The sequence below is a fragment of the Chiloscyllium plagiosum genome, chromosome 30 (assembly GCF_004010195.1).
Source record: "Chiloscyllium plagiosum isolate BGI_BamShark_2017 chromosome 30, ASM401019v2, whole genome shotgun sequence".
Taxonomy (NCBI): domain Eukaryota; kingdom Metazoa; phylum Chordata; class Chondrichthyes; order Orectolobiformes; family Hemiscylliidae; genus Chiloscyllium; species Chiloscyllium plagiosum.
The window spans coordinates 2,825,576-2,839,924 of record NC_057739.1 but is presented as its reverse complement, the minus strand read 5'-3'; the positions used below and the strand labels follow the sequence as shown (position 1 = coordinate 2,839,924).

Below are 14,349 nucleotides of genomic sequence, written 5' to 3'. Positions count from 1 at the left end.
AGGGATCTGGGAAATGGGTGGGATTGAAGGACACAGGAGTGGGTGGGTGGGGCTAAAGGGGAAGGTGAGTAGGTGGGATTGTTATGTGATACTGAGAAGGTGTGACCATCTTTTATAGACCCTTCTCGCTCCTACAAATTCCTACCTTCGACATTCTCGCCCCCTTTCAGAGGTGAGATGTGGGGAAACAGGGTGATTGTCAGAGACAGTCCCCACACAGTAACAGCCTTGTTCCTGTCTCAGCCTGAGGAGATCTAACACCTTCTGAGTGGTCTGCCCTTCTTTTACAGTATGGATGGGTTGGAAGATGGATCAAACCATTTAAAAAGACAGTGGGAGCCATGGACTTTGGGGGAGCATCCACGCAGATCTCCTTCGTACCCAGCCAAGAAATCGAAAACTCTGAAAATAAAGCTGTCCTACGTCTGTATGGTTATAACTATGAAGTATACACTCACAGCTACCTCTGTTACGGGAGGGACCAGGTTTTGAAGAAAGTGCTTTCGAAAATGATGATTGTAAGAGACTATACTTTCAGTTGAAAGTATAAAATTTCATTTAAGAATTCCATGAAGCTTCCATGTGTGTTTGTGGGTATGAATTAGGGATATGGGAGGTTGGGGAGGCGGAAACGAGGGATATGAAGAAAGATAAGTCATCTATGAGTGGGTGGATTGAAGGAATTTGTTATGATAGTTAAATAATATAATATATTTATAGTATATGAATATCTAACTGTTTCTGTTTCTCCCACAGGCCCAGAATTATGACAGTGATATTGTTAACCCCTGCATGCCAAATGGCTATAACGCCTCTTACCCACTGAAGTTTATATACAACAGCCCATGCACAGCAAGTGAGAAATCTCAGGATTACTCTCCTGACAAGACCATAACCTTCATAGGCACTTCACAACCACTTGAGTGCTATCAGTTGGTCGACTCCATCTTTAACTTTAGCCCCTGTAACCATAGCAACTGTGCTTTCAACAATGTCTACCAACCTGAGGTTACTGGCGACTTTCTGGTAAGTTGATGTTGGTCTATAAAACACAGCAACAGGTGTTTGTGATCTACTCAAACCTTTTCTTATAAATCTACCCCGCGTAGTTAAATTCCATTTCCCCTCATACAGTTGTGGGGCTCTCCTGTGCACTGTTCAGTCCAACTCCCCCAGTCTCGGTGATGATCTTTTATAGAGATGGCCTTGACCTTCCCGACAAGAGAAAACATTCACTCGGCATCTACTCCATCAAAACCATTCTGAAGTCCTCGATTTAGTCAGCCCTCAGCCTTCTCTTTCTCTCGAGGGAGAAGAGGTTCACCTTTCTCTGATAATGTAAGCGCACACATTTCTGGGGCAGTGTCCTTATAAATCACCTCTGCATCCTATCCAGGACTGTGGTAAAACCATTTTGGAATACGGTAACCAGAACTGCGCAGGTTTCTCTACCCCTAATCTAATTAAAGTTCGGCGCAGGGTTAGAAGGACTTTCCTTCTGTTCAAAATTTAAGGAATAGAAGCAGGATTAGGCCACCCCACCCGGCTCCACTGCACAATATAACTGTGACTAATGCTTGGCTTCAACTTGGTTTTACCCCCAGCTCTGATTCCCAAAGAGAGCAAAGCTCTGTCCAACCCAGCCTGAAACATATTCGATCGTCCAGAAACAAAATATAGAATCCCTACAGTGTGGAAACAGGCCAACAGGTCCACACCAACCCTCTGAAAGGTCTCCCACCCAGACCCATTCCCCTACTCTATTACTTTACATTTCCCCCTGACTGATGCATCTAACCTATGCATCCCTGAACACTATGGGGCAATTTAGCGTGGCCAGTTCACCTAACCTGCACGTCTTCGGACTGTGGGAGGAAACCGGAGTACCCGGAGAAAACCCACACAGACACGGGGAGAATGTGCAAACTCCACACAGTCAGTTGCCCGAGGCTGGAATTGAACCCGGGTCTCAGGCGCTGTGAGGCAGCAGTGCCAACTACTGAGCCACCAGGCCACACCCATACATTCTATTATAGAACTCCTGAGGCTAAGCTAAGGCTTAACTTAATTGGTATATTTGTCAAGGATGCCTTTATATCCTTTCGGGAAGGGAATCTGCCATCCATACCTGGTCTGGCCTACATGTATCTCCAGGCACTGGGCAACGTGGTTCACTCTTAACTGCCCTCTGAAATGGCTCAGCAAGCTTTTACAAACTGCAACAAAGTCTAAAGAAGGGGGTGAAACCAGATGGACCATCTGGCATCAACCAAAAACGACAAGGGCAACCCAGCCTTGGTGACCCGGCAATGTTTATTCACTGACATCTGGGATTCGTGCCAAAATCGGGCAAGCTGTCTCACAGACTCATCAAACAACAATCACACCCACGGAATCATACCATGCAGATAATGTCCCAGACACCACCATTATCCACTGACACAATAGACCCAACAGAAGTGGCATCACTGTGGTATACTATCGGAAGGGAGTTGCCCTGGTGTCCTCAACATTGACTCTGGACCCCATGAATGCTCATGGCTTCAGGTCAAACATGGGCAAGGAAACCTTTTGATGAATACTCAGTACTGTCCTCCCTCAGCTGATGAACCACGATTCCTCCGTGTGGCAGATTTCAATGTCCACCCCCAAGAGTGGGTCAGCGGCAACAGTACTGATAAAACTGGTCAGGACCTGAAGGGCATAGCTGCTGGACTGGGTCTGCGGAAGGCGATGAGGACACCAATAAGAGGGAAGAACATAGTTGACTTCATCCTCACCAAACTGCCAGCTGCAGATGTATCTGTCCATGACAGTATCGGTAGGAGGGACAATCTTGTGGAGACCAAGTACCACTTTCACACTGAGAATAACCCCCCCATCGCGTTGTGTGGCACCATCACTGTGCTATATGGGACAGATGTCGAGCAACACAAGACTGGGCATCCATGAGGCACTGTGGGTCATCAACACTAGCAGAACCGTACTCCAGGGCAATCCATAACCTCATGGCCCAGCATATCCCCCACTTAACCATTACCATCAAGCCGGGTCATCACCCCTCATTCAATGGAGAGTACAGGAGGGCATGCCAGGAGCAGCACCAGGCATACCTGAAAATGAGGTGTCAATGTGGTGAAGCCACCAAACAGGATTACTTGCCAAACAGCAAGCGACCCAAGTGCTAGACAGAGCTAAGCGACCCCACAATCAATGGATCAGATGTAAGCTCTGTAGTCCTGCCACATCCAGTCGTGAATGGTGACGGACAATTAAACAACTCACTGGGGGAGGCGGCCCCACAAATATCCCCATCCTCAATGATGGAAGAGTTCAGCACATCAGTGTAAAAGATAAGGCTGAAGCTTTTGCAGAAATCTTCAGCCAGAAGTGCCAAGTAGTTGATCCATCTCAGCCTCCTTCAGTGGTCCCCAGCGTCACAGATACCAGTCTTTAGTCAATTCGATTCACTCCCCATGATATCAAGAAATGGTTGGAGACACTGGATACTACAAAGGCTACAGGCCTTGACAACATTCCAGCAATAGTACTGAACTCCAGAATTTGCCGCTCCCCTAGCCAAACAGATCCAGTACAGTTATAACACTGGCATCTACCTGACAATGTGGAAAATTGCCCTGTACTTCTAAAAGCAGGACAAATCCAACCTGGTCAATTATTGCCCCATCAATCTACACTCCACCATCATCAGTAAAATGATGGAAGGTGTCATCAACAGCATTATCAAGCAGCACCTGCTCAGCAATAACGTGTGGACTTGTTGAGCCGAAGGGCCTGTTTCCACACTGTAAGTGATCTAATCTGATCTGATCTAATCATCAGTAAAATGATGGAAGGTGTCATCAACAGCATTATCAAGCAGCACCTGCTCAGCAATAACCTGCTCAGTGACGCCCAGTTTGGGTTCCCCCAGGGACACTCAGCTTCTGACCTCATTACAGCCTTGGAGAAAGGGAGGACTGCAGATGCTGGAGAGTCAGAGTCAAATGTGTGGCACTGGAAAAGCACAGCAGTTCAGGCAGCATCCGAGGAACAGGAATGTGATGATCAGGAATTCCTGATGAAGGGCTTATGCCTGAACTGTCGATTCGCCTGCTCCTCTGATGCTGCCTGACCTGCTGTGCTTTTCCAGCAACAAGTTTTTTGACTCACTACAATCTTGGTAAAAGAGTTGATGATTGCACAACATTCAATACCATCTGCAAGTCCTTAGCTAGAGAAGTCATCCATGTCTAAATGCAGCAAGATTTGGACCACATTCAGACTTAGTGGGCGGCACGGTGGCCCAGTGGTTAGCACTGCTGCCTCGCAGTAGTGTTCAATTCCCGCCTCAGGCGACTGACTGTGTGGAGTTTGCACGTTCTCCCCGTGTCTGCGTGGGTTTCCTCCGGGTGCTCCGGTTTCCTCCCACAGTCCAAAGATGTGCAGGTCAGGTGAATTGGCCATGCTAAATTGTCCGTAGTGTTAGGTAAGGGGTAAATGTAGGGGTAGGGGTGGGCTACGCTTCGGCGGGTCGGTGTGGACTTGTTGGGCCGAAGGGCCTGTTTCCACACGGGAAAGATTCTAATCTAATCTAAAAAAAAAGTGGTCAGTAATAATCGTGCATTACACTATCTCCGACAAAAGAGGATCTGACAATCTCCTTTTTTACGTTCAATGGCATTACCATCACAGAATCCCCCACTATTATTATCCTGAGGATATCATAAACCACAAACTGAAATGAGACAGACAGATAAAGACAGTGGCTACAAGAGCAGGTCAGAGGTTAGGAATACTGCAGCAAGTAACTCACCTCCTGACTCCCCAAAGCCTGTCCATCTCCGACAAGGCACAGGTCAGGAGTGTGATGGAATACTCCCCACTTGCCCTGGATGGGTGCAGCTCCAACAACACTCAGGAAACTCAACACTATTCAGGACAAAAAAGACACTTTGGCATCCCATTGACTCACTTCAGCACCAATGCACAGTGACAACAGTCTGTAAACCACCACAGCTCTTCTGACAGTACCTTAAACATCCGCATTCTCCACCATCTAGAAGGACAAGGGCAGCAGACACATGGGAACGCCATATTATCTGCAAGTTGCCCTCCGAGCCATTTACCATCCCAACTGGGAAATGTATTCCAGTTCCGTCAGTGTTGCTGGGTCAAAGTCCTGAAGCTCCCAGTCTAATGCCATGATGGTGGCCTGTATCATACAGACTGCAGCGGTTCAAGAAGGCAGCTCACCCCCATCTTCTCAAGAGGCAACTAGTCCCAGCCAGCATTGTCCCTGAACAAAACAGAACATCAACAACACTATTATCCTGAGGATATCCATAAACCACAAACTGAAATGAGACAGACTTGGTGACCTCCCTGATCTTCCAACTAAAATGTACAACCTCATATGTAGCTGTGTTGAGTTTTATCATTTATTTGCCCCTTCTGCAAGTTTATTAATAACGTGTTGCAGTCCTCCTCTCCTCTCCCTACCGCTGCAGTTTGGCATCACCTACAAATTTAGAACTTTAGCTTTTAATTCCAAAGTGCAAATCATTCATTTGAACAGCAGTGTCCCCTCGCTGACTCTTCTGCACTCTAAATAATGACCCTTAACTCCCACTTTTTGTCTTCCTAGCTCAGGGTTAACAGTACTCCCGGATTCCCCTCAACATTTTGGAAATAAAGAGAGACTTCTTTTGGTTACTGATCAGAACAAGCCTGGAACAAAATCATCTGCTAGCATCTATTCAGCGACTTTGCCTTCATTTCACACTCTCTGACCTTGTGCATTGTCTGTTGTTCAGCACCTTACTGGAAGTCTTTCCAAAAATTCAGATAAATTACATCTATTGCATTACCACTACCACCTCAAAAATGTTCTTCAGGTGTTGATCAGATGAGCTAAGTGTTGCCATGTAACTCCAAGCTGCAGGGACACATGGAACATGGGAATATCTAACCAAGTCCCATTCACCTTTACTTGTCTCTCAGCTCCCTACCCTGTCACCAGTGCAGAGCTCAATGGGCAGAAGGAGCACCAACCAAGGGTATTTGAACATCAAGGCATTGAGCTCATGACTGACTCCTCAGTGTCTCAGCCTGGCCCTCTGGCACTACTACCTCTCACTGTAGTCCGTCTGTCTTCTCCCTCCTTCAGTATTTGAAAGCCCATCTTACACTCAGGGTTAACACTACTCCCAGATTCCCCGTGCTGCTTTGGACATAAAAAGAGTATTTCTTTTAAAAAAGGTATTGTTCACAGCAATCAGGGAACAAAATCATTTCTGAAAGTTCCAATTGATCACGAAACCAATGTCCTACTTTTCCCTTCAGATCTAAAAGAACATTAATGACCATTCTGATCAAGAGCAGGAATGATTTCACCAGTGATAGGAACTGGTTTGCACTTCTACAGATGCATTTAGCAACAGTGTAGAGAGAGCTTTACCCTGTATCTAACCCCAGCCTGTCCCTGCCCTGGGAGTGTTTGATGGGGACAGTATAGAGTGAGCTTTAGTCTGTACCTAACCCCATGCTGTCCCTGTCCCTGGGAGTGTTTGATGGGGACAGTATAGAGTGAGCTTTATTCTGTACCTAACCCCATGCTGTCCCTGTCCCTGCTCTGGGAGTGTTTGATGGGGACAGTATAGAGTGAGCTTTAGTCTGTACCTAACCCCATGCTGCCCCTGCCCTGGGAGTGTTTGATGGGGGACAGCATAGAGTGAGCTTTATTCTGTACCTAACCCCATGCTACCCCTGCCCTGAGAGTGTTTGATGGGGACAGTATAGAATGAGCTTTAGTCTGTATCTAACCCCATGCTGTCCCTGCCCCTGCCCTGAGAGTGTTTGATGGGGACAGTATAGAATGAGCTTTAGTCTGTATCTAACCCCATGCTGTCCCTGCCCCTGCCCTGGGAGTGTTTGATGGGGACAGTATAGAGTGAGCTTTATTCTGTATCTAACCCCGTGCTGTCCCTGTCCTGGGAGTGTTTGATGGGGGACAGTATAGAGTGAGCTTTATTCTGTATCTAACCCCATGCTGTCCCTGCCCCTGCCCTGGGAGTGTTTGATGGGGGACAGCATAGAGTGAGCTTTATTCTGTATCTAACCCCGTGCTGTCCCTGCCCCTGCCCTGGGAGTGTTTGATGGGGACAGTATAGAGTGAGCTTTAGTCTGTATCTAACCTCGTGCTGTCCATGCCCTGGGAGAGTTTGTGGGGGACCGTGTAGAGGAAGTTCTACATTCTGTTTAAAAAAGTAGAGGAGGCTTTAATTTAACTTTAGTGGGGTAGAGAGAGCTTTACTCTGTCTATACCCAATGCTGTTGTTGTACTAGGAGTGTTTGACGGGGACAGTGTAGAGAGAGCTATATTTTCAGTATAAAAGATTGAGAGTACTTTACTCTCAGTTTAAAACAGTAGCTTGACTCAGTATTTAATCCTGGGCTGTCCCTGTCTTATGGTGTTTGATGAGGACAGCATCGAGAGAGCTTTATTCTCAATGGAAAAGATAGAGTGAGTTTCCTCTGTATCTAACATGTGCTGTACCTGCCTTAAGAGTGTCTGATCAGGACACTGAAAAGGCAGCTTTATTTAGTATTTTACCCCAAGTTGGAACTATCTCAGGAGTGTTTGAGGGGGGAAGTGCAGAGGGAGCTTTACCATAAAATACAGGAGCCGAATTGGGCTCTTTGGCCAATCAAGTCTGATCCCCCATTTGATTATGTTTGATATGTTTCTCAACCCCATTCTCCTGCATTCTCCCCGTAACCCTCGATCCTCTTACCAATCAAGAACCTATCCATCTCTGTCTTAAAAACACTCAATGATTTGGCATATACAGCCTTCTGTGGCAACGATTCACCACCTTCTGCCTGAAGAGATTCCCTCTCATCTCTGCTCATCCCTTCACTCTGAGGCTGTGCTAGTCTCTCCGACTAGTGGAAATATCTTCTCCACTTCCACTCGATCCAAGCCTCTCAGTATTCCGTAAGTTTCGATGAGATGCCCCTTCATCCTTCTAATTTCCACCAATTACAATCCCAGAGTCTTCAAATGCTCCTCATGTGACATGCACTTCTCCACCTGGATCATTCTTGTCAACTTCCTGTGGACCCTCTCCAAGGTCAACGTATCCTTCCTTCGATACGGGGCTCAAAACCGCTGACAATATTCCGAATACAGTCTGACCAAAGCCCTATGCAGCCTCAGCAGTACATCTCTGACCTTGTATTCTAGCCGTCTTGAAATGAATACTAATATTGCACTTGTCTTTCTACACGCCAAGTGAACCTGCGCGTTCACCTGAAGAGACCCCTGAACTAGGACTCCCAAATCACTTTGTGCTTCAGATTTTCGATGCCGTTACCCATTTAGAAAATAGTCTGTGCCTCTACTTCCTACCAAAATGCAACACCTCACACTTTCCCACATTATTCCACCCGTCACTTCTTTGTGTTATCTACAAACTTAGCAAGAATGTCCTCAGTTTAGTCGTCCAGATTGTTAGTGTATGATATGAATAGTTGTGGTCCCAACACTTAGCCCTGCAGATCTTCAGGCTGCAATCCTGAAAAAGATCCCTTTATTTCCCCCCTCTCTGCCTGCTGCTAGTCAGCCAATCGTCCATCCATGCCAGTATCTTGGCCCTAACGCCGTGGGCTCTTATCTTATTTGGCAATCTCCTGTACGGCACCTTGTCAAGTGCCTTCTGAAAATCCGAATAGATCACATCCACCATCTCTCCTTTGTCTAACTTGCTCGTCACCTCCTCAGAGCATTCTAACAGATTTGTCAGGCATGACCTTACCTTGATGAAGCTGTGCTGACTCAGCCCTATTTTACCATGCACTTCCAAGTCTTATCCTTAACAATGGACTCTAAAATCCTATCAATGATTGAGGGCAGGCTAACTGATCTATAGTCTCCTGCCTCCCTTCCTTCTTATACAGTCATGTTACATTAACCATTTTCCAGTCCTCTTGGGACCCTCCCTGACTCCAGTGATTTGAAAGATTACCATCAATGCCTCTCCAATCTCCTCAGCTGTCTCCTTCCGAACTCAGGGGTGTAGTTCATCCGGTCCAGGTGATTAATTCACCCTCAAACCTTACAGCTTCCCCAGGACCTTCTTCTTAGTGATGGCCACTGCACTCACTTCTGCCCCTGACTCTCTTGAAGTTCTGGTATAGAGATGTACAGCACAGAAACGGACATTTAGATCCAACCCGTCCATGCTAACCAGATATCCCAACCCAATCTAGTCCCACCTGCCAGCACCCGGCCCATATCCCTCCAAACTCTTCCTATTCATATACCCATCCAGATGCCTTTTAAATTTTGCAACTGTACCAGCCTCCACCACATCCTCTGGCAGCTCATTCCATACATGTACCACCCTCTGTGTGAAAAAGTTGCCCCGAGGTCTCTTTTATATCTTTCCTCTCTCACCCTAAACCTATGCCCTTTAGTTTTGGACTCCCCCACCCCAGGGAAGAGACTTTGTCTATTTATCAGGGCAGCACAGTGGCTCAGTGGTTAGCACTGCAGCCTCACAGCTCCAGGGTCCCAGGTTCGATTCCAGCATCGGGTGACAGTCTGTGTGGAGTTTGCACATTCTCCCCGTGTCTGCATGGGTTTCCTCTGGGTGCTCCGGTTTCCTCCCACAAAGATGTGCAGGTTAGGTGAATTGGCCATGGGAAATTGCCATAGTGTTAGGTGCATTAGTCAGAGGGTGGTTAGTTGGGCCGGTTTCCACACTGTAGGGAATCTAATCTATCTATCCATGCCCCTCATGATTTTATAAATGTCTATAAGGTCACCCCTCAGCCTCCAACCCTCCAGGGAAAACAGCCCCAGCCTGTTCAGCCTCTCCCTGTAGCTCAGATCCTCCAACCCTGGCAACATCCTTGTAAATCTTTTCTGAACCCTTTCAAGTTTCACAACATCCTTCCATTGGGAAGGAGACCAGAATTACGCACAATATTTCAAAAGAGGCCTAATGAATGTCCTGTACAGCCTCAACATGACCTCCCAACTCCTGTACTCAATACTCTGACCAATAAAGGGGTAACCCTCTTCGCTGTCCACTACACCTCCAATTTTGGTGTCATCTGCAAACTTATTAACTATACCTCTTATGCTCACATCCAAATCTCTTATATAAATGGTGAAAAGTAGTGGACCCAGCACCGATCCTTGTGACACTCCACTGGTCACAGGCCTCCAGTCTGAAAAACAACCCTCCACCACAACCCTCAGTCTTCTACCTTTGAGCCAGTTCTGTATCCAAATGGCTAGTTCTCCCTGTATTCTATGAGATCTAACCTTGCTAACCAGTCTCCCATGGGGAACCTTGTTGAACGCCTTACTGAAGTCCATATAGATCACATCTACTGCTCTGCCCTCATCAATCCTCTTTGTTACTTCTTCAAAAAACTCAATCAAGTTTGTGAGACATGATTTCCCACGCACAAAGCCATGTTGACTATCCCGAATCAGTTGTTGTGTCTTCCCCTGTGAAAACTGATTCAAAGTACCCATTCAGTTCCACTGCCATTTCTTTGTTCCCCGTTCTACTTCTCCAGCCTCATTCTCCAGTGATCCAATGGCCACTCTCGCCTCTCTCTTACCTTTTAAATATCTGAAAAAACTCTTGCAATCTTCTTTTCTATTCCTAGTTAGTTTACCTCATATTTCATCTTCTCCCTCTTATTGCATTCTTTGTTATCGTCCCCTCGTTTATAAAGGCTCTTCAATCCTCTGGCTTCCAACCTTCACCCCATTGTACAGTTTTTTCTTTTGTTTTTGTGCTGTCCCTGACTTCCCTTGTGAGCCACGGTTGCCTCATCCTCCCCTTGGTATGTTTCTTCTTCTCGGGATGAATGTCTCCTGTGCTTCCTGAATTACCCCTCCCATTGTTGCTCCGCCATCTTCCCTGCTAGGCTCCCCTACCACCAACTCTGGACAGCTCCTCCCTCGTGTTTTTATCGTTGCTCAATTGTAATCCCATTAAATCTGATTCCAGCTTCTCCCTCTCAAACTGCAGAGTGAATTCTATCATATTATGGTCACTGCCCCCAGGGGCCCTTTCACCTTAAGCTCCCTAATCAAGGCTGCCTCATTACACATCACCAAATCCAGTATTGCCTGTTCCCCAATGGGTTCTACCACAAGCTGCTCCAAAAAACCATCTCATAGACATTCCACAAATTCCTTTTCTTGAGACCCACTACCAATCTGCTTTTCCCAGTCCCCCTGCACATGGAGACCCCCACGATTGTTGGAGTAGTGCCTTTCTGAAGTGCCTTTTCTATTTCCCGATTAATTTTCTGCCCCACATCCTGAACACTGCTCGGGGGCCTGTACACAATTCCCATCAGTGTCTTTTTTCTTGGCTGTTCCTCACAGGTTCGACACCTTCTGACTCGATATCACTCTTGCTATTGATTTTAGCGAGTTTTGAGAGGATTCATTTTGATTACATTTCTTACTAACAAGGCAATCCCATTCCTCTGTCCATCAGCCTGTCCTTGCTAAATACCCAAGGATGTGCGTCCTTGGGTATTTAGTTCCCAGCCTTGATTTCCTTACAGCCACATCTCCCCACAACATCATTTCAATCTGTGTTACCAAGCTTCATGTATTTCAGTACAGCACCCTCTGCCCTGTGATGAATTCTCCCCTTCTCATAGTTTCACCTTCTCTGGCATGCCTGAGGTTAGATTCCTGACTCTTTCCACTCCCTCTGCCCTGTTACTTGTTCTGGACACTTTAATAACCTCTGCTCAGCCCTTCCCCTACTTTTAATTTTCTCCATAATTTGCCATACAACTGAAACCACCCCACCCACCCCCACCACCACAATTTAGTACTACCCACAGCCACAGTTATGCAATTCACCAAGACTTTGGTCCCTATATGATTCAGGTGGAGCCCATCCCACTACAACAGCTTCCTCCTTCCCCAATACTGGTGCCAATGTCCCATTTATTCAGACCCATTTCTCCAATGCCAATTATTCATTTTAAAAGTGTGAAGGGAACCTTCCTATACCTAACTCTGTGCTGTCACTGTCCTGGGACTATTTGATGGGGTCAATGAAGTTTTATTTTTGGTTAGAGGGATAGAGGGATGTTTACTCTGCATCCAACTCCATGCTGTGCCTGCTTTGGAGTTTTGGTGGGAATGGTTGAGAGGAAGATTAATTTTCAGTTTAAAATAGCAGAGGAGGTTTTACTCTGCATTTAACCTTGTGCTGTCCATGTCCTGGGAGTTTCTGAAGGAGACAGTGTTGAGGGAGCTTTACTTTCAGTTTAAAAAGGGCAGGGAAAGGGTTAGGTTAAGTTTGAAAGAGTAGAGGGACCTTTCTTTTCCACTTAAAAGAACCTTCACTCTGCATCGAACCCCATGCTGTTCCTGTCCTGGGAATTTTTGTTTTATGAAGGCAGTGTAGAGAAAGCTTCACTTTTAGTTTAAAGGAATAGAGGAAATTTCACTCAGTATCTAACCCGGTGCTGCGTGTCCAGGGATCTGTAGTAAGGCCGACCAGTATTCTTTCTGAGATTCTCATGTGTCTATAATGATTTCAGTCTCCAGTGTGAGCCTGTTTCCAAAAGAAAACACTTCTTGGCAATTTATTTAATCCTGCTCATGAATTTCCTTTGATTGCAATGAGTTTTATTAATCCACCTGAGCTGGTGATTATAGTTAATCTAATCATGTTGACTCATCTCTGTTGCAGGCTTTTGCAGCTTTCTATTACACCATGAATTTCCTGAAGGTTACTCTGCATAGGAGCATTACATCACCACAGGAACTGAAAGATGCAGCTGATACTATCTGTAAAATGGACTTCAAACAGGTGACCATCAATAACAGCCGCACAGAGCATATCAGCCTGTCCCTTCCCTGAGGCCGTTGTTGACGAGAATGGAATAGTGTAGGTTAGATGGGCTTCAGATTGGTTCCACAGGTCGGTGCAACATCGAGGGTCGAAGGGCGTGTACTGCGCTGGAATGTGAACAGTGCAGGGAACCCCAGCAGGTTCCTGCTGCTCCCCGGCCTCCCCGTTCCTTTAGCTTCAGGCCCACTATTGGCTGTGTGTGAGTCTACACTGTCGGGCTGTGGCTGTTGCTTGTGTCCAGTTCACCTTGGACAGGAGCAGGGCCACTTGCTCACTGCAGAGATGATTCCGACTGTGTGTCTTTCTGTCCCTGCAGCTGAAGACAAAGGCACTGAACATATCAAGCAGCAGACTTGTGGATTATTGCACGACCTCCTGCTACATCCACATCCTGACAACTAAAGGCTACGGGTTCAACAACAACACTTTTAAAAACATCGCTTTCCAAAAAAAGGTCTGAGTCTGAACTGCAGCAACTTGCCAGCTCTCTCTCTCTCTCTCCGTTTACATTAATCGCTTTCCCGGCCTTCAGTCGTATTGATTCGTTTTGCATGAAGACTCTGTAGCTCTATTCTTTCTGCTTTCCTCTCTGCCAATGTCTTTCCATCATTCTCACTGTTAGTTTCTCTCTTGCTAACTCAGTTTGTCATCTGTTTTTGTCAGTTGATCTATCTGTCTCCCTCTTCCTGAGCACCTATCTCACACCGAATTTTTCTCTCTCTCTCTCAAATTTCTTATCCTTCTGCGACTGTCCTTCCATTTCAATCTGACCCAGCCTGCCTTCCTCTCTCACACTCCCCTCTCTTTCTCCGTTTCCATCACTTTCACTCTGCCTATTTCTCAGTCTGTGTATTTTCTCTGTACCACTCTCTCTCTCACTGTCCCCCCATTATGACTGCTATCCTCAGAGTTGTTGTCTCTGATTGCCCTCTTGTTTATGTCCCCTGCAGGCCGGAGATACCACCATTGGCTGGGCTTTGGGCTACATGCTGAACCTCACCAACATGATCCCGCCTGAAGATGCCGGGGCTTGGAAAGCCCAGGTGCTCGGTGCTTGGGCAGTGCTCATTGTCATCTGTATCCTGGTGATTGTAGCAGGTGCCCTGGTCTATGTCCTGTCGTCCCGCTCAGTGAAGAATGACTCAGTGTTGTAGTGTCAGGAGCAATCCTTTGGGCTGGAATCTCCATGGTTACTAACCCCGGCCTGCCAATGCCACCCGTCAATCTGACTGGAGGATTGTAGCTCTTTGCACACTGTACTAACAGCAAGAGAACCCGTAGCAACACAGCTCAAACACCCCCTTACCCGCAATCCCCCCTCACCCCCAATCCTCACTCACCCCCCTTACCCCCAATCCTCACTCACCCCTTACCCCAATCCTCACTCACCCCTTACCCCCAAACCTCACTCACACCCTTACCCCCCCATCCTCAC

The 14,349-nt window shown here is 46.7% G+C and overlaps 2 protein-coding genes across 2 annotated transcripts in view; one reads left to right on the top strand and one right to left on the bottom strand.

The window, feature by feature from the left end:
* Positions 1 to 154, bottom strand: part of zgc:101858 (uncharacterized protein LOC449555 homolog) — a 14,297-nt gene extending 14,143 nt beyond the window's left edge. The window contains exon 1 of the mRNA XM_043719684.1: positions 121 to 154. Within this exon, the coding sequence (XP_043575619.1) occupies positions 121 to 154 (34 nt within the window). The remainder of the gene's footprint in view (positions 1 to 120) is intronic.
* Positions 155 to 268: 114 nt separating this feature from the next.
* Positions 269 to 14,253, top strand: LOC122564698 (ectonucleoside triphosphate diphosphohydrolase 2-like). Its single transcript, XM_043719809.1, has 5 exons — positions 269 to 518; positions 757 to 1,026; positions 12,753 to 12,872; positions 13,231 to 13,368; positions 13,865 to 14,253. Exons 1-5 carry the CDS (start codon positions 342 to 344, stop codon positions 14,066 to 14,068), a joined length of 909 nt encoding a protein of 302 aa, XP_043575744.1. The 5' UTR covers positions 269 to 341; the 3' UTR covers positions 14,069 to 14,253.
* Positions 14,254 to 14,349: the final 96 nt, after the last annotated feature.